The sequence below is a fragment of the Apteryx mantelli genome, chromosome 4 (genome assembly GCF_036417845.1).
Source record: "Apteryx mantelli isolate bAptMan1 chromosome 4, bAptMan1.hap1, whole genome shotgun sequence".
Lineage (NCBI taxonomy): Eukaryota > Metazoa > Chordata > Aves > Apterygiformes > Apterygidae > Apteryx > Apteryx mantelli.
Genome location: NC_089981.1, coordinates 59,909,859 through 59,931,508, shown reverse-complemented (window position 1 = coordinate 59,931,508; position 21,650 = coordinate 59,909,859). Strand labels below are relative to the sequence as shown.

The 21,650-nt window shown below is 35.3% G+C and overlaps 1 protein-coding gene across 2 annotated transcripts in view; it reads right to left on the bottom strand.

Moving 5' to 3' along the window:
* Positions 1 to 21,650, bottom strand: part of ARHGAP5 (Rho GTPase activating protein 5) — a 49,415-nt gene that overhangs the window by 13,020 nt on the left and 14,745 nt on the right. The window contains exon 4 of one of the 2 annotated variants that reach the window (XM_067296716.1): positions 11,035 to 11,182. In XM_067296716.1, the coding sequence (XP_067152817.1) occupies positions 11,035 to 11,182 (148 nt within the window). The remainder of the gene's footprint in view (positions 1 to 11,034; positions 11,183 to 21,650) is intronic. The other variant, XM_067296717.1, reaches the window with a different exon arrangement.

Here is a 21,650-nt window from a genome sequence, read left to right as displayed (position 1 = left end):
TTATCACTCTTACAAGTTTGGTATCCGCTTTTCTTCACTTCTTTTCTAAAGTAAATTATCACATAATTTTCATGCCTATCTTTATGGGGTGGGGGAGGAAGCCTCAGGAAACAGAGGTTCTCCAGAGTTTTCATCATTCCCTTGTTTTACTATGTGTTCTGGAGCCATTGTAATTGCAACTGGCATTCTAGGTAAATGACATTACCCATATATCCATACTTTCCTCTGTGTGTGTGTGTGTGCATGCGCGCGTATTCTGTGCGCACACACACACACACACACGTTCTCTCCACTCCATTGTTTATATGTCCTATCATCTTGCTACCTTTTTTTGCCCACAGCTACTGAGTGAATGAAAGGGTCCATTCTACTAATCACACTGTTACTATAGATCTTTTTCTTCATTAATCTAGAGTCCATTAGGGAACGCAAGCAGCTTATGGATCCATAATTCTCCAAGATACCTTTACAAGTGCAAAATTAGCTATATGCTAAGTCTCTATAGCAGTATATTTTTTATTCTAAAAATTCAAGTTTTGGAGCTCTATGAAATTTCTTAGCTCTTTACCATCACAGCCTAGTAACTGAATGCCTCTTAGATTACCAGGTTCATTCAGAGACTGTGGTGACAACAGAGGTACTGTACGTGTCCTAAGTTACCAAGAGATACTAGGAATCCTGTTAACATACCCAAAGATATGGAAGAATGCACAGAAAGCACTTAACTATTTCATGCTGCTAGGAATATTACACCAGTTAATTTGCTGGCTATCTGCTCTTCCAATTTAATTTTTCCATTTTAATGCCCCCACAATTCACACTTCTCTTTACTGGCTCCATCAAGACTTAGTAAATATTGAATATTTTGTCTAAAAACCAAACACCCAACCTTTTTACACCTTTCATTTAGCTTTCCAAATCCATAGCCAAGAGTCTTCTTGTGTAAGTATGTATCTAAACTGTTCTTTCAAAAAGCCTGAGCACTACTCATTGATACAATCAAAAAACACGAGGAATTACACTGTGGGGGCACAAGGCAAAAAATGGCTTCAGTGTTAGCGAAATTCATCGCCTTACAGTGAGTAATAACTTTTCACAAATGAGGCTCCACTACAACAGGTGAGATGATCATTCCCACACTTACTTTCGTAAATTGTATGATCTAGAACACTCCATGGCTTTATTCAGCAGATTAACCTGGTGCACCTCTTCTTAACCTCTATGTTACCCAGACTACACAGCACTAAAGGAACCTCTGCCAGATTAGTCCAGAATGATAATTCCTATATACACAGGGTAATTACAGTGCAAGGAATCCAAAGTCTTTTCAAGTAAGAAAACTCTAGCACTAAATTCACTTACATAGAACACATTAAAAAACCTACACACTCTCAATCTGTGCATATGAACACCAGCATTTAAAGATTCATGGGATGTTCAATTCACACACTCAAAAAGCAAACCAAAAATAAGTGTTTTACTACTGCTTCTTGTAGTGAAATAATTCATAGAATATTGAAACGTAAAAAAACCCCAAAACACTAAGCACTATTAAAAAAAAAAAAAAAAAACAGTAGTTTTAGAAAGACTCCCCAAAACCAGGAAGCTCTCATCTAAAGCTGAATTAATAGCTCTACAACTTACATTAACCAACTATTAAACAAGCTCTCAACCTTTTTATGAAGTGTTACTCTTAATCTCGTATTTCATGGCATGTTCACTTTGACAAAAAGAATAAAACATTTCAATTAATATGACATGACAAACAGCAATTCACTTTCTCCGTATCTGTCAAAGAAAAGGTAGGTGCATTCTTTATCTCATTAACAAATGGATGACAGATCTGAAGATACTTCAATTTCATTGTTCCCCAGCATATTCACTGTTTGGCTGCTTTGGGCCTGGAGGGAGGGAGAGGACAAAGAGGGGCAGCATAACCAGAAGTACTCTGTGAAAGACATTGACATCTTGGGTTTATCTTCATTGTTTAGAAATTATTTACATAATTCCCATGATGTTCCATTATGAAGTGATACCTTAATTAGCAATACAGCTCAAGTGCTCAACATGTGTTCATGAATATTTATTTCAAAACATTTGTTTACAGTTTTCAGCAATTCTCACACACTAATATATTAATGTGTGTGCTCCTCCTCCATCCATCAGGTAGTCAGTCTTACATTAGGAAACACAACTGATGCCTGTTTCTCATCCACTTGACTTTGGGCAGGGTTTCTTCCCTGTTGACTAATCCCAAAGCTGCAAAACACAAAGGGTGTCCTAAATACTGAAACTCAAACTTATACCAATCTTGAGGTGATCACAAACTCACTCATGTTGGAAGGGACCTCAGAAGGTCATCTAGTCCAACCTCCTCCTCAAACCAGTATCAACACTAAGTTCAGACGAGGTTGCTTAGGTCTTTATCCAGTCTGGTCTTGAAAACCTCCAAGGACAAAGAACTCAAAGTCTCTCTGGGCAACCTAATCCAGCATTTCAATAATCCTCCTTTTTTTTCCCTCCTTTCTATCCAGTTGGAGGACCTATTTCAATGACCATTGTCTTCTGCCACGTGCCTCATTAAAGAGCCTGGCTCCATCTTCTCAGTAACCTTTCATACCTATGGGAAGACAACAATTAGGTATCCCTTCAGCCTTTTTCTTTCCAGGCTGAACAAGCCCAGTACCCTTTGCCTCTCCTCACAGGTCATGAGCTCCAGCTCCCGACCCTCTTGGTGACTGCTAGACTCACCCAAGTTTGTCAAAAACTTTCTTGAACTAGGACGCCCAGTATTTCAGATGAGATAATAACAAGTGCCAACTACAGAAAAATAATCACTTCTGTTGAAGTACTGGCTACTGTACTGTTGGTACAGTCCAATACATTCTCAGCCTTCATCGCTAGCAAGATGCACTACTGACTCATGTTTAGCCTACTCCCCAGACCCTTTTCATCAGTGCTGCTATCCAGCCAGTCAGTCCCCTTGTACCATTGAAGGCATTTAATCCCTGCACCCCCAGTTGCAGGACTTTGCACTTGTCCTCACTGAACTTCATGAGGTTCCTGTCATCCCATTCCTCCAGCCTGTCTAACATTCCCCTGAACAGCAGCCCTGGCCTTGAGTGTATTAACTCATCCTCCCATTATGGGATTGCTCACTTGATGACGGTAAACCTTGTACTGTAATGGTATCTAACTCTACTGTGCCTGTCCAGAACCACCCATCACAGAATCACAGCCCACATATAGTTGCTAGCCATATACCTTCATGGGCACCTGAGCCAACTTAACTGATCATTATGACTGAAAGATGTTAGTCTTAACTCCCTGCTTCATAACTCACTGTTTCTGTTCTTCACTTGCTTCCTGCCCTGCTTCTACCTAGCTGCATAGTCCTGCTCTCTGCCTTGCACTTGTTTTGACACTTAATTGATCCTTAACTAATCAGATGTAACACTAAACAGCAGGACTCTGATCATTTTTGCTGATGCAATATTCTAAGATAGTGAATTCCACTGATTTACAGAGAGGTCCAACAACCACCTGACATGAAGAGCGGCAGAAGTATGCAGCAAGAGAGAAACATCCCCTTTTGGAGGTTACTGGCTGTTACACTAGTTTACCCCATCTTATGAAACTGTACCCTCGCAATGCCAGGTCTCAGACACTTGGGCTAAGGGAGTGGCTACTCTTGTCCCATTCTGTTTTCTCAATACTGCCCAGAACTGACTGTTAAAGTTAGTTTCTAGCTCTCTCCAGCCCTTTGAACAAAAGGAAAGAGGAAAGAGATAATCCATCTTGAATTTCTGGATTTTGGGACCATTACGAATATGTTTTCAATTATTTACCAATCTTTTTACCTAATGTGGCTCCAATAATTCATTCACTCACACAGCTCCTTCCCTATTTCTACCCCCTCCTCTCTCTCTGAATTCTGCTCTGTCCCCTTCTATATCAAAATCTGGCCTCAGGGCATATTCATTGGAAATAAGGGACCTGGGTATAACTTGGATGAGAGGGAAATTCAGAGAAGGCAGTAGTTTTCTTACTCAAATTACCTTTGAAATTGCAACTTTAACAGTGTTACAAAAATGTATGAAACTTCAAAAGCAGTAATTGTGGTACATATACAAAGTATACAACATCTGATTTCACCTATAGCTGTCCTCTGAGACTTTCCATCAGACATCAAAACAGACTTGTCACTGTCAAATGCGCTTTTCCTACTTTATGGCCTTCCTTGTCTCACATAAATTAAATAACTTAATAAATTATTAAAAATACATTTTTTCTAATAAGTTCTTTCTTCAATTGTTTCATGTAAAAGGTCAACACTATATTATTACTAACAGTTATTTACAAAATACTGAATCTAAAATTTGTCATTGAGGCACATTGCTATCAATATTCTACCACAACAGGAATTCTCTATTTTCAAAAGCCCAAAAAAGCATATTAAAATATTATTATTGCAGTTGCACAGAGTCAAGCACTGAATTTATGAAATGTGAAATTTGAGCTAGTCTTCATAATAGTAATTTGATGCCTCCTTACTTAGTAAAGAAAACTGAATAAGTCATTTACACCAAATATTTCTACAAGGGCATCCGAGTCACTTAACAATACACACAAAAAATAAACCCACAACACCAAGAGAGAAAAAACGAAACAAACACCTTAAAAACACAAGAAAAAAAAAGAGACTTATCAGTTAGCATGAGTAATTTTAACCCAAATAATTAAAAGTCTAGGAAAGTTACAAATAACAAGTAACAGTTGCTGTTGGATAAACCCACACGTAAACAGTACTTGAAACTAAACTGGTGGTATGTAAAACAGCATGAAACAGTCACTACACAACTATAACAAAACACTCCAGCTATAAACTTGCCATAAATATGTTAAATTTTTACACTTAAAATACTTAAATATAAATGGAATTACATTCAATAGATATTTTTACATGGTTTTGAAATATAAAACTCAATCATACCAATAACGTTAGGGCAATAAACATTATATTTGTTGGAGTTAAACACTAAATAAGCCCTCAGAAACCTGTGTTCTTGTCTCAAACAAATCTGACTACTTTTGAGACTGGGTAGCTATCCAACTTTCATGTAATATTAGAGAAATTTGGCAGATTATCCTCCTTATTGCCTACATGATAATTCGTAAGAACTGCAGTGCCACAGAATTTCAAGTCATAATTCATGATATTGATATTGTTAATGAACAGTTTGGCTTCAAAAGTTTTCTTTATCTCAATTCTGTTGCCTACGTTTAGATAAATGAATTTGGAAAAATAAAATATACTAAAAAGTGTTATGACCTACATTGGCTAGAATTTGAAAAAAATTAAAAGCTAAGGGTTTTTTTGCCTCTTATCATAATTACCATTTGCTTTTTTACAAGAACAGCCACTATGATTTTCTTAAAAAGCAGAACAGGGCTTTAGTTTTGTTGGTAACAGTGTTTCTCTGCTGAACACATTTCCATAAATCTAGCTTGCAGAACACCAATGTAGTTGAAAAGTTTATTTCAAGTGATGTAACAAAATGACCTTGTATTCAGTCCACCAGGATAAAACAGCAAAATACACCAAAAATAACTGTATCACCAAAACATTCTTTTGGAAGACCATAACTGAAAAATAACTAATGTCAAAGAATTAGTTTAAGTAGTCCCCCTCATTAGCAAGTTACATACAGATTTAAGAAGAATGTAACAAAGGTAAAAGCATACAAACATCAGCACCATACAAACATCAGCAACTTTTACACTATTCCAGGTCATCAGTGATATAAAAATCTATTTTCTGTAAAAAATTACAAATACGATCACAGGATCTTTACCAGAAGGTAGTTTTTTCTGTAAGCACTATATGTAAATATTTTAGTGCAAAGTTTGATAGTTCACCACTACTAAGTTACTTACCTGAGAGTTACAAAATTATTTTATCTTGGTCAATGAACCTATAAGAAAGAGCTCTAACAACCAGATTACTCATTCTGCTAAATTACAAGGAAGTCAAAAATTTAAATCTTGGATAAATTAAGCATTTTCCTATGATCATGGACAATGTGTTAATATCCAAATAAACTTGTTTATGATATAGCCAAGCCTTCCTTATTCCTTACCCAGAAGTGACAGAGTTATTAAATTTAGGGTAATAATTACATGGTGTTGCATTTTTTTTTTTTAAATCAATACATTCTAACAAAAGAAATAGTATGTGCTGTTCCTGCTCTGTATTAGTAGTATCACAACAGTACACTTCGCTGCTGAAATGGAGGCTGTAATATAAATTTACTGCTTATTTGTTTTGGATCTGCTTAAGGATTAACCATTTCCCTCCCTCAGAGTTTCTACTTCCACTGCCATCCAAGAAAGAATTCAAGGGGATGCAAGCACTAGATCATCTTTGAAAAACAGAAATTATTTGATTCAAAAAAAAAAAAAAAAATCAGTTCAGAATAAAACTTATTCCTGGAAAATATCAACCTAAAGAGAAACATTAAAAAAAGTCTACAAGTGTCCTGACCTATGATCCCTTCTGTCCACTAGATCTCTGCTCATCCTGCACAGGATCAATATGCTCCTTCAAAAGAAAAATGTGTTGTTTCAGAAAAGGCTAGAGAAGTTTTTCAGCTCCTTACTTTTTCCAGATTGTCCTTTTTCTATTAAGGCACACATTTTTCTATGTGAAACTATTCCAAAACAGTATGACAAGACAGAAAAACTTGATGGCATTTTCTGTATGCTCTTTTTTCTTTAAGGTTTACGTTGAAGAACCTTCAAGGACACTTTCCTATCTTATCTTCCCATCTGAGCACCCAATGCAAAGCAGAGAAAACCATGTTCTGTACTGCATTATTTTTAACCTCAGTCACAACCCAGAAGAGAGGGTACAAAGCACTATTTTATATAATTTCATGAGGTGGACATAGGGTATTTTAAAAATTAATATTACCCCTTCAATTTGAGATTAACCATATCTTCACACAAAACCTGCAATTCAGCCACAATACATACTATATGTGATAATACAAACAGAAATTTACCCCAAAACCTGCTTTTCCCCAATAGCTCCCCTACCTCTAGTTTCATCCAGGTTATCTGAGGACTTATTTTCAAGAAAGAATAATTTTGGAGTATAGAGTACCTGAGGTAAAGATTATACATACAAAACCTCTTTTCTTTTTTGTTCTTTTTAATAAGCAAAAAAAAAAAAGTTTTGACCTTATTTCAAAATTATTTTGATTTTAGAGCCTTTAACTACTTTTTTTTAATCAAAACTATCACCTCAGAGAACCGAGGCACACAACATGTCAGCAGCTACATATCAGACTTGACCACAAGACAGCAACTGTTTCTTCCTAATTTGTAAAAGACTTCAAGAATTAAAAAAATTCTTTAGAAGCCTTACAAGTCACATTTTCCGAACTCTATAAGATTAGAACTAAGCTAACACCAAACATCACAAGTATATTGCTTAGGTATAAGCAAAATACAGGAAATGCATTATGCTTCAAAATGTGTTTTAAATAAGACTTTCTTACTTTTCAAACCCGAAACCTAAACCTTTGCTTGAATTTTGTGGAGATACAAGCAGCTCTTGAAGATTAAATGAATTACAACAAACAAATGGTTTAAGGACTACTTATCAAAAATGGTAATCTGATGTTTCATACTCTTAGAATTTAAAAATTCTGCATATGATGAAAAAATTAAGGCATTCAAATCAAATGCTAGCTTTACCTCCTGAGATTTTGATCTAGTCAAATCTGAGATTTGAAAATGCTTTTCAATTCCAAAGCCTTGAACATGGCTGAGAAAGAGACAAGACAAGGCAAAAAAAAACCAGAACCCCCCAAAAGCTATGCTCTTCATGGATCTGAATGTCATGAAAGTACTTTAAAAGAAAAAACTAAACAAGTAAGTCCTCTGTATAGAAGTATAATAAAAATATATTGATTAGCCTCATTCAAGTAGAGTTGGAACAGACTGCAGTCCCTGATTAAAGAGTATTGAAAAGTGATTACTAGAAAACAGTTACACCAATACTTTCTGGGGAGCAACCCTGAAAGAAAGATGGTTATCTCCTTTTTTGAGCATGTGCATGTTCAAAAAGATGTAAAGCAGCAGACAAGAGAAAGGGGAGATGTTATTCTGACAGGACAGGTCCTGAAAAGTAGGACACTCAGCAAAGTTGTGGTAGACTAAACGCTGGTGTGTCTGAAGGTTCAGTTAGTACTGACAGCAGGCTGACTTGCTAAGGACAGCTGAAATGCAGAATGACTCCCCAGGGCCAAGGAGCTGATACAGTAACTTTATGACAGTGGGACTGGCATCCTGGACTTTAGTCGAAAGTTAATGGATCCTGGCTTGCCTTCTTCAGACCAATCGCATCCAAAGCTGTATACGTGGATTTTACTATCAGACAGTCCCAAAATCAATGCTGTCATTCTATTTCAGTACAGGATATGAAGGCATGCAAGTGAAACATTCCCTTGGAACATTCTCCTCTCTCAAAGCCAGAGAGGTTCTACCAAAAGAGGAGGAGGGACAACTTCAATACAGGGTTTGAATCTCACCAGAAATCTACAGAACATTACCACTCCTTCAATATAGTATCAGTATAAAATTAAGATATACCAAAAACAAAGCTCCCACAGCGAAGTATAAGAGTTGAAAAGAGCAATCAAAAACTTCTTGCACAGAATCCAATGTAGGAGAATAAAAAAAAAATTGTGACATGCTTCAAAAAGAGAGGTTTTATTTCATCTTTACCAAGTGAAACAGTAGGACAACTACTACTCTTCCAACAGCCACACACAAAGCATACAGAATGCACAATATTTGTGCAGCTTATAGGTATAGCTAGAATTAAAAGTTCTCCTGCTTTCAGTACCTGCATAGCAACATTCCACAATGAAAAACATACAAGCAATCAGCTAAAAGAAAAGCAGCACATCCTGAGTCAGCACTTTTGAGAAGACCCTGGCAGTTTGAAAAAGTCAGCAGCTTGACTAAGCATCTTATACCTCAAAGACAGGTCATTAGAGGAGAATAAAAATGTTAAGTCTTCTGGCTGATTGAGTTATTTGATGATTTAGGAAAAAAAAAAGAAGAGTAATCATGTTCCCACGCTACTATAGTTCTCTCTTTCCCATGAGCTGGTGAAACAAAACCTTTGAGATTAAATACTGGACTTTTTGAAAGTCTACCACACAGTCAAAATGGATAACAGACAATAATGCATTTAAGCAATTTTCTTTAGATCTGGATTTATAATTTTGTTGTTTGAAAGTATTCTTACTAAATTAAACATTCTCAAGCTTAACATGCTACTTCTCGATTCTACAGACTCTTCAAAAAATCATTTTGTCTACTGCAACATCACTGGTGAACACATTAGCCATTTTTAAAGAACACCAGAACTGAGACAATGACTCACCCTTCTTTTCTTTCCCCCTCTACAGACAGCAGCAAACCCAAGATATATCTACAGTGATCTATACCACTATATTACTCCTTTCCCTTCCTTCTCCTTCCCACTTTTTCCTGGGTCAGGTGAGGAAAAGGAAAACAAAAGGGAGGGGGAAAAAAAATTCTTACCTTCAGGCAAGGAATCAATAAGAGATAAAGGTTAAAGGTAGATTTATACTTACATCTCTGACTTCCAAAAGATCAGTGCCTGAGGTTTCACCAATTTTTTTTATTGTAATAATGCAGTATATAAGTCTTCAGAAACAGCTATTAGGCATACCACCTGTAGTACTTCTGGAATTACTACTCTTAGACATGGCAGTAAAACTGAATTTTAATTAAAGAAAGAAAATCCTTCAGTTTTACTCCTGCTAAAACAGTCACCTTACAACCAAAATCATATTACAGAACTAAAAAAACATTGACAAAAAGTACTTTATTTTATGCTCAGCTATACCTAATAGCATGCACCCACCAAAAGAGAATGCCCTGCTCTTTCTTCAGCTCCAACCATTCATCTCTACTCTCTCCCTTGCTTCAAATCTAGCAAATATGCAACTTCAGAGCAAGCAAGATCTATACACTAAGTGGAAAAACACCACACAGAGGTCACACCCAAACCTCAGAAGAATTCCCCACTGTCAAATGCAGGCTTCTCTGTTGGATTAGCACGATGAGATCTTACTCGCCTCATGGCCACATAGTAAACAGACTGAAAGCAAGAGAGGGATCAAACACATGACCATGGAGAAAGAAGAAAGATGAGAAGCATACTGTGAAACTGCACCTTAATATGAAAACATATGCATTAATATTTTACTTGCAGTGGACCAAGAAAGTTATAAAATAAATGAAGTACCACAAACCACACTGTATTAAACAAACAAAAACCCAACACACATTCACAGAGCACATTTCATAGTTTTTCACAACAACACTAGCAAATCCTCACAGATGTTAAGTTGGAATTTACACAAATTGCTTAGCATTTTTCATGTAGAATTCATTGTTTATACAAGGCACAATATTTACAGAAGAAACTTTTCTGCTTTTGCAACACATTAAAATGCAAGTCTAACTTTACCAGCAAAAAAGAAAACCCCTTGACTGATTAAACAGTATGAAATACCTGTTTTCTAAACTTGGAAAAAGTGGATTTCAGAGCTTTTTAATATATTAAATAAAATATACTGGAAATGGCAAGAAATGCAAGATCAGAATGCCATTGGGTTAAAATTCAACTGGGGTTAGAAAGCAAAGTCAGTTCTCAACATTACATTACATAAATGTTAAATCTGAAATGTTCATTAAAGGCAAATCAAATATTTGTATATATGAAGATAAAAGACAATCACAAAGTCATATTAAGCATACAATTTACAAAAATTATTCCCTTTTCAAAATAGGCTTTTCCCACAACAATTTAACATTCTAGAAGTAACATTCTAAAAGATAACATTCTAAAAGTACTTTAAAACACAAAATGAGAGGCATTACTTGTTATGTAATTGCAAGCTCTTTCTTCCAAAAACGCTATCTTACCTGTATCTTCGATGAATTGCACACATTTTTCAACAAACAGAGGTATGGGTTTCTCAGGTGTAACCAGATCCTGTAGGGGCATGCCAAAGTAATTACTTTCCCAGTTTCTACGGATTGGAGGATTTAATGCCTTTGTTTTCTTTTTCTGCTACAACAAAACAGAGTTATTTAAGTAATAATTAAGTAATACACAAGTAATATTGTAATTAACTTATATTGCAACCATTCAGTAAAAAACAAACAGATCACCCATCTACTGGACATGCAATTTCCTCTATGGCAAACTAAGTAAAAATAAAAGTACTTTTACAATAGCATACACTAGGTAAAAAGTACTCAAATCATTTCTAAAAGATTTGGTCATTTTTGCATCACATAAGGAATGGGATGACCCAGTGCAGTAGTAACTGAAACAAAACAGGGACAAAAATAAAAACATCCTACTTGTTTAGAGTTGCTATGACTAGTCTTCATATATTAACGTTCAGCACCATTCACAAAGAAATCTTCATGAACCAAATTATAACCATTTCTCTACGGAAAATTTTAGAATAAGATTGTTAAAGATTCTCAACAAAACTTTAGAGTCTCTTCTTTTTTTATTAAAGATACTAAACAATCTCTATATTGCAACTATCCTAGAAACACAATGTTGCAGAACACACAGCAAACAATCTGAAAGTAAATGTTGCATATACTTCTATTAAGTATGAATGCTTTGCAACAGGTCTAGGATTTTAGCCAGAAGGAGATTTGCACCTAATGAATCTTAGTATTTTTGATAAACAGCTTTTTGGTTGTTTGATTTTTTTTTTTTTTTTTTTTTTTTTTTTAAGTGAGAGTGACTTTTCATAGTTGAACTAATAACTCCACTTTGGATGACTACAGGAATTACATTGCATCAGACAGCATGTTTCATCTTTGAAAGCTGATGAAAACAGTCAGCTGATGAAAATTGGCTGCACAGCACCTGAACATGAAAACTGAATAAACACAATGAAATCTAGCACTTAATTTTCAGGTTTGTACACAGTGAAACAATTAGTTAAAAGCAGTTATGTTTTAATATAAAAGCTATTCAGTCAACTTCCTAATAGTACAAATAGCAGAAAACCAAAAAGCACAAAAGTCGATTTAAATTTAATCTCTCCCCAATATTTTATAATTCCTCATCATAACTGTCTTGATGTAACACAGAACAGTCCTAAGATTACACTTCAATTAACAATTAAAAGAATATGCCAACAGTTACTATGTTTTCCACCTTAAGACTTCTATCCAATTCATATTTATTTTCTGAAAGCATTCTAAGTCTTGAATTTCAATCTCTTTGGGCAAAAGAATGGCTCACCCTCCAGATTTTTGTAACATAAAATTTACTTAATCAGTCTTTACAGACTACCTAGAACCTGAAGTTAGATAGGTGCACATTCATGATTGACTTGCCCACTGAGAAGGCAAATAATAAGCTGAAGTACAACTATGAGGAGTACAAGAAGTATTTCTATGGGGAAAGAGTGGAAACTACAACTTTAAGAACATTTCTCCAACATTTACCTAAGCAGCAATGTGGAACTTCTCCCAAACTGGATAACAAGATTTATTAACCAAAGCCTTTTAATAGCTTAATTTAACAAGGCTTTTTATATGATGTGTTTTTTCCAAGAGGGTTTCTTCTCCATGAATTCAGCAGTCAGAGTACCCATGGCTGACCAGGGCAACAGAAGTCTAACAAAAATTAAGAGTTAAATTTCAAATTTGGCCTTCCTGTAAACGGTTCAGCACTGAGAGGGAAGGAACATAGATTACTGAGTTCTTCAAAACTTTAGAAATTGCCCTCTAGCAATTTGTTTCTCCAAGTTTTATGGTAACTAAAAATTCAATATAAACTTCTAAAACAGTTTAGGATAAAAGTTTAAGATAAACTTTCTTGGCTAAAGCAAACAGCTTCTAAAAGCATTCTCTCCAATAGCCAACTCTTTGCATAACTTTAATTCATTCTGAAGAAGATATCTTTCCTCCTTCTCACTTCCCTCCTTCTCACTTCCTCAGTCCCCTGCTTTCAGGTCCCCAGCATTCAACCTAGCTTATTAAAGGTATGAATTTCTAGGCCATTTTCTCCTTAGTGACAAGATCAAATTTATTTAAGCAACAAATGCATCCAGTCCTGATGAGCAGCAGCTGAAGGGGCCAAGCTGAATCTAAAGAATATGCGAATCTCACTGAAGACATCTGTTACAAATGCTGAATGGAAGATGATTTTAGAGGTATCTGCATCAAGATAATGAAGAAAGCAAAAACAACTTGAAATGACTATCTTCCAAAGTGTTCAGTGTGCATGCCCACCATTTGAGAATAAACGAAACATGACAGACACTCAGACAACAGATCTCAGACCCAGTAGAGGAGAAAAGACTATGCCACCTCTCCAATTAAGATAATATTAGAATAACATGTATTAAATATAAACAAATTTTGTTGGTGCAATTGGAAAGCTATCTGGTTAATGAAATGACAAACTAGGATTTTTCAGAACTTATGACAATTATAACAGTAATGGGTATTATTGTTTATGTAGAATACTTGAATATGATATGAAACATCACATATGTCTGTAAAGAATATTTTTCTAATGACTGTCCTACATTTAGAGGAATAGGTTTAAGGGACAGATATCAAATATGACCTTATACATCCTCAAAAAAGGAAGTTCTGGGGGAACTGTCTACCTGAAACAGTCAGTTTGATCTACAATCTGGGAAGTGATAATTTGTCTAAAGAAGATAAAGAAAAAACAAGAAAAAAAAAAGCCATAACTCACATAAAATTAGAGAGTAGGAGAAGAGATGATCCTTGGAGGGCTACTCCATAAACATAAAATCAGACCTTTGTCAGATAGACATAAAGCTACAATAATTTTTTTTTTTTTTTTTTTTTTTTTTACTATTTGCCATTACATATTGGTGTTCTCTCTCTCGTCCAGTACATATTAAATTCTCTTAGTACTTCCTTTTCTCGGTGGGTAAACTCTCCAATGACACATAAATCAAATGGTTGCTTCAAATCATGCAATCTGCACTTCACAAAAAATACTGTTACAAACTGACAATACAACTTTGAAGCACTAAAAGAAAATTAATTTTTTTTAAATGTTATTTCCCAATTTGAGACTTTCATACTTTCCTTAAGTTGTATGTCTAGACTTTGTAAGCATTCACTAGTTCTGAACAGAAAGACATGTTACTGTGCAAAAAACCTGCTTTTTGTCAAATTGTTCAATTGACTTCAGAAAGAAGTCCAGCTCTTATTTCCACCAAAAATAAACTTTAGTAAGAGCTAACTTTCAATCCCTCTCTCCTGCCCTGGGAAAATAGCAGTCAGCTGTTCTATTCCATCAATCATAGCACAAAGCTTTTGAATCAGCTAGTCAAGATAACAACATGCATAAACTTTATCCACATAAAATCAACTTTTAAAAGTTCTTTAATGAAACAACATTTGAAGAAAAACCACTGTTTAACATTAAACTATTCATTTAGTTAAGGAGTACCTGAAAAAGCTGAAATTTTTCTAAATTTCTAGATTTAGGTGGAGAGATTATGATTTTGTTACTGATATTTTTAGTTCAACAGACAGCTCAGCTGAATACACCCACTCCGCACATGACACTAATATTGAATATAGTGAGCATTAATTTGGGCACAGTCAAAGAGTTTTATATGCTCCTCCTGACTCATAATAACAAAGTGCTAATAGGCACCAAGTCAGGCACCAAGAACCAGCACAAAAGTTTTGTTAGCTAATCCTAGCACAAGGTTCAAGTATGACAACTATGCCACTGTTTCATTTTCTTAATTAAAACACAAGTTCAACACCATAAAGCTGAAATCCTCAGTTTTCCTGTAAATTTCACAGAATCAAACAGACAGTCAAGGTTGGAAGGGACCTCTGGAGATCATCTAGTCCATCCCCCCCGCTCAAGCAGGGTCACCTCGAGCAGGCTGTCCAGGACTATGTCCAGACAGCTCCTGAATATCTCCAAGGATGGAGACTCCACAACCTCTCTGGGCAACCTGTGCTGGTGTTCAACCATCCTCACAGTAAAGAAGTATTTCCTTATGCTGAGACAGAGCTTCCTGTGTTTCAGTTTGTGCCCGTTGCCTCTCATCCTGTCACTGAACACCACTGAGAAGAGTCTGGCCCCATCCTCTTTACAGGCTCCCTGCAGATATTTATATGCATTGATAAGATTCCCCCCCCTTCAGTCTTCTCTTCTCCAGGCTGAACAGTCCCAACTGTCTCAGCCTCTCTTCATAGGAGAGATGCTTCAGTCCCTTCATCATCTTAGTAGCCCTTTGGTGGACTCATTCCAGTAGCTCCATCTCTCTCTTATACTGGAAAGCCCAGAACTGGACACACTACTCCAGGTGTGGCCTCACCAGGGCTGAGTGAAATTTGATTTCCTGTAACTGGCAGCTGTGCTAAAGCAAGTTTTCCACCATTTCCACCATGGGTTGCACCACTCGCTAAGCAGCGCTCATCTAGAGAGAAACTAGTCTGAGGCTTCAGCCAGCTGTGAGACTTGAGAGTACAATACACTTAAACATTATCTTTCAAAATCAACTTAGAAAACTAACAAACCCTCCAAACTGACAACCAAACCTCATTACAGCAGAGCCACTTACTATAGCAAGTTCTTTCTGTTTAAGAGAGACGCTCCTTCTTTTCCCCCCCCCACCTGTTTCCCATCAGGGCTCCTGTCATCATTTGCTTATCCAAGGGGAATTCAGCCACTCCTCCTCTACCTCCCACACATTTCACTCATACTTTTAATATAAAGGAAACTTTCTGCCTGCTTCATTTGCATTCAGTCATCCCTACAGTCATGGAGGGAAAAAAATCAATATTTTTAGGACTATTAAAATACTTCATAAATAAGGCAGATGATGGTCCCTATCGTACCCTCTCATTCTTCCCCACATGCCTTCTGCAACTTTTAGAGTTCCTGCTTTTTACAGTAATTTTTAAATTATAGATGCCCAATAAGATGACTCCAAATATAAGCTGTCTAAATGGCTAAACTGATGAAAACTTAAAAGTACATATTTCGATTTTTCTCATACTCCTCAGGAAAAAAAAGAGTCACACTAGAATATGTAGTGAAAATTTTGAGAGTAATTTGCTAAATCAATCATTGAGTTTGTTTACACAAAAACAGTTGAACACAAAAATACAAGTTGATCCTCTGTCACATTCTTACCGTAGTCTTATTTAAACCAAGATCAACATATGTGGTATATAAGTTCCTGACACTATTTCAGTGTTTTAAAACACGTCAGAGTAAGAGACTTAAGAATTCATGTAAGTGCTATTGTACTTTTTTTGCTGAAATACTGAGATTTAAGTTTTCAGATGAATTTAAAGTCACTTTAGAATCATCCTAATATAAAGGAAAAATTTTCAGTTTAGTAATCAGTTTTCTTTGCTTGCAAAAAAAGAGATAACTAGATTACAAGGCATATCATTTTAAAGTGTTATTTTTTAAACTTAATTTGTCAATACAGCTGGACACTTGAACAGCTTTTTGTAAGTGCAAAAAAAACAGAAAAACCAGAAGATGATTTGACCTTGGTTAATAAAACTATACTTGTCAACGAACAAAAAAGTGAAATTTTTTCAGATTTAATAACATTTAAAAATGGCATGTCAAAGAACTCTCACTGAATTTATTCTGATCAGATAATTTACAATATCGATTACAGGATCTCTGTCATCAGGATTTGTTTTCAGGAGTACACTGAATAATTTCTTCCATACAAAAAAGTGAAAGATACCCATACTAACCTGATTCCTACTTTTAGAGATGTATTACAAGCTAATTTTTCCTACAAACTTTATAAAGTAGTATTTATAAATATTTGTCACAAGGAAGGGGGGGGGAGAAGCCTGCAGAATTTACTTCAAGATGAGGGTCTATCTTCCCCTTTGCAGAAACTTATTCAAGATATTTGCTGTTCTTGATATTCTGGGAAGGAAAAACTCCAGAGGTGTGTGTGAACACTGAAACAAACACACTTTTTTGGGGGGTAGGGGGGGACGAAAATCAATCTAAATTAGGCAAACAACCTGTTTCAAAAGGTGTTCAAAAGATGACAGCTATATTTTTTTAATAGTCCTCAATTCCTCAATAAATGGGTAATACCTCAATAAATGGGTAATATTTGTAATGGGTGATACTTTAATAATAATTTAATAATTTAAATGGATATTAATAATAATTTAAATGGGTAATAATTGTAACTATTCTGCATGGCTATAGATTCCCAGACTAAACAGGCAATAAAAACAGTCTTCCTGCTGTACAGAGAAGTACTAAATTAAGACTAAAGTCAAAGACAACTTTCAGTTATTTAACTGTAAAAAAAATTTATATACACATACATATATATATAGTTTCTACCAAACTTGTTTACATGTGAGAACACAGGGAGAATCATGAAAAAGCCAATAAGCAGTTGAGATTTGTACCCTAAATATTTGTGGTATCAATGCATAAACAGTGTGAAAGTTGTAGCTTTGGATTATTGTACATGAAAAAGTTCCTCCTGTCTCAGATGTAAGAAGGCTTCCTCCAGCAAGATCCTTATCCTTTAGGAATGTTCACTACCCTTTTACTCCTTGAAATTTCCTGCATTTCCTTTTTGTTGCTCCACACCTCCAAACTCAACAAATTAAACTGAAGAGAAGATTATTTCTTGCGTGCCTTGCAAGACTGCTGCTTCTAAAGAGACCAGGATGGACAAGTGCACAATACTACTCTATTCTAGAGCTCCTTAGAATTCTTTCATGAACTTCATTATCCTAATACTTATGACTGCAATTCCTATTTGTACTTTTCAAAAAATACAAGGAGATGAATGAGCACAGGTATATATCTCAGCTGGAAAGGTCAAATTAGACAAGGTGAAAGAGTAGAGGTAAAGTTGCATATGAACATTGTTCTCTTACCATTGTTCACAGACCTTTGAAGAAACTAAACACAGAGTACAAATAGCCAAACGCGGAAAGCATGTTTATATAAGGGAGAATTCACTCTGGAAAATATATTTCATCTGCGAGATACTTTAAAGAATAACAGCACAAAGAACTAGGTGCTCTTCCACATGAGAAAATTTGACAGAGACATTTCAATAGAAGAAAAGGGACATCATAGCTTTACAAATATTGGCACACAACATGCACTTGAAAGCTTTCAAGTACAATAGTACCTCAAGCACAGGGTGCTCCACACCAACCTGGCTAAGAAGCCCTATGAGTGAAGCCAGCCTGCTTCCCCATCACCACCTTTTTTTTCTTCATATACTTCTCTACCAGAAAAAGGTTAAGGCTCCACATGTTAACAGTATATGCAAGGCTAGAGAACAAGTTTTTCAGAATATTTGAAGATGGTAATAACATAAAATAACATAAAGGTGGGCTATCACAAGTTAGACTATGCTAGAGTGATTCACTACCTTCTCCTTTGAAAACATTTTTTTTTTCTTGAGGCAAAGAAAATCCAGTGATCAGCTGGTGTTACCAGTGTAGACTTTCGAACAGCATTTGATAGCAACATATAGGACATTACCATGACAACTGGAGACAGAAATAGGACAATATTCAACAATATAAAGGACAGAGTCATGGACTAATGAAAAACAAGCATGCATTCACAAACTACTGAACATCTGCGCTATACGGTAGGACCCCATCATTTGAAAATTACTGAGGACAAGGATGGACCAAAGGACCCTAAAATGACAATAACTGCAACTATGAAAAAGGCACATGCAATCACACAATTGTATCAGGGAGCTACTTCTAGTACAGAACAACAAACATCAAGATTATATGACACACTGTTATGATCTTATCTGCAATACACTTTTTCAGTCATGTTCATTCACAAATCTCACTTTAGAGGGAATTACAAGTTTCCTTAGTCTTCTATAACACAGGTCAAGGAATAAGAAGCAACCATACTCTACTTGTTTTGAGCTAACAAGACACCAGAAAAGGAAAAACCATTTCAGCAGGAGGGTTGTCACAATAAAGGGTGAAAACTGGAAACTGTAAGAAGTTCCATATCAATGGAGAAGAAAGAAAAGTTCTGGAGGAGTTTTAAAGAGTACTGAGAATAAGAAAAAGTTTTCAGATCAATTATTTCTGCAATAATTGAAAACAGAGCCCAAGAACAGTTCCTCCAGCTCTGCCTATTGGTATATAGAAATGAGATGTGAGAACACAAACGCTTACGGGGTTACGGACAACAATGGACTAGTAATTCAGGCCAAAGCACACTTACTCTATTGGCCTCCATTTTAAATTCTCTAATTTCCTTTGGTAGTAAGCAATGTTAGAGGATTTTGCAAGTAATGTTGTCTGCTTGCCACAGGTTTGTCATTGCTGTATTTTCCAAAGTAAAACATTTTTATTTTTGTTTCTGAATAGCAAAAAGCAGAACAATTCTGAATATTTATTTCTGCCTTTAATAACATCTCAAGTGTCCACATTAGGTTAAAAAAAGTTTGATACAAACGTGTTTGATAAAGGACCAGTCAAACTAGGGCTATTAATCTTGGAATTGTAAAATGAACTGTCATTTTTCTATTCTATTGTTTGCCAAAACTCCCCTCCTCTTATCTACCCATCCAGCTACATGCCACTCTTCCGTCTCCTTCCCTTCATTTTTTCACCTTAATCCTACAACTACTTTTCATCCATCCCCTGCCTCCCCATATCAGTCCCAGTGCCCATTTCCTTATACCTCCTCATCTTGTAAGTTGGGAGACTGGGGTCTGAAAGCACTGTGACAGAATGAGTATCCTTCAGCAAGGTAATGTCTCTTTTTTGAAACTCACTACTTTAAAATGTTTTCTCATTCTAGGCTTGCTCTCAAGATATTTTCCAGAACCTCCAAGAGGAAAGTAAATACCACTTGAGAAACTTTTGTTGTGTTTAAGTTTAAAGTAATTGTCACAAATTAGAAAACCATAATTCAAAAATAAAAATCTAAATGTAAAATTTACATAGGCTAATTCTGTGTCCAGATGAATACTGCTTTGCATACTGAAGACCGAAGTGCAGAAACACTGACAATTATGTATAAACTGCTTTATAAAGAGCTTTCTGCAATATCATGCAGTAAACCCACCCAGAAACACCCCATCTCAAACTCCTCAAAACAAAAAAAGTGGTAAGGAGTTAAACTGTATATCAAGAACATTACAAGTGCATCCTATGTGGGCTTTCAAAAAGCAATAGAAAGTATAGCAAGCTGTGAAGCAAAAACAAAAAAAAAGTCAAGTTGCTTTTTGTTGTCTCTCTCTTTGACAATGAGGACCTCTGACTAAGCAGACTAAACTAAAAAAAACAAACGAACAAAAAAAAAAACAGCAAGTAATCTCTAAAATAACAGTGTATTAACATCCCTTACATGCACTACATTACACTCAGGAACGGAAAGATCATTTTTAGTTTTTATAGTTAAAGACAGCTAGCTGTTCTTAAAAAAAAAAAAAGACACACACACACAGGAAAACATGGTGAAAAAGTTCTGAAATAGAAAAATTGCATACATCTTCCAAAAAGTCAAGATTTAAAAAACCAAAGGGGTACATTACTTACAAACTATAATCATTCATCACATGATCTAACTACTCTTCAGTATAATGCAAGTTAATTCAACACACAAGACTTCTTATAAAAGCACTAAGCATTCAAGTGTTTTAGCTATCAAGTTAAATTTACTTTCTCCATCATTAAGATAACTTGTATTCTGCCACTAAAAGTGATGTTTTCTCTGAATAATTTTAAAGTATCAGCTGTAGACCACAACTTTGAATTAAAAAAAAAAAAAGTATGTCAAAGTAATCTTATAACTATTTTTGCACTCTTCTAACACTTAAAACTTTTTATAGTGTTTAAGACTTTTAACAGCCTGAAATTACCAACTCAGGCTGGCTCTCAACAGGCCAAACCAAGCAGCAGAGAGGTTGATGAAACAATGCAGGGAAGGTAAGATCTGCTACACTAGTTCTACACAGCTTCAACAGAAATAGCCAACTCAGGACCTTTGTGTCAAGTCAACAAGACTGTAGAAGAATTAGAGATATTATATTTCTATTACTATATATAGATCATCATATCTATATTGATATATCATTTCGATTCAAAAGTATTTAAATTACTGTTTTTCTAAAACACTTTGAAGTTTCTCAAAAAGAGTAACTTCAAAGTATTTTTTAAACCATATGATTTTGTATCCACAAGATATCATCATTTATGCTTACTAGTAAGCCCTAAGAAAACTTAAAGTGCCCTTTAAATCACTTGTTTATAATTCAAATCACAGCTGCATGTTAAGAAGTGCAATTCAGAATATAATCCATCAGTAAAATTTAACCCTTATATTTGAACAAAAGTCACTTCTAAAAGTTACTCACTCCCGCACGTTTGCTGGTTCTGAGCAAGCTTAATAGAAGTCCGGGACAAAAAAAAAAAAAAACAAAAAACAAAAAAAAAAACACTACATCAAAATTTTCAAGACACCTGTTTCAAAATAAGGTGTAATTCTT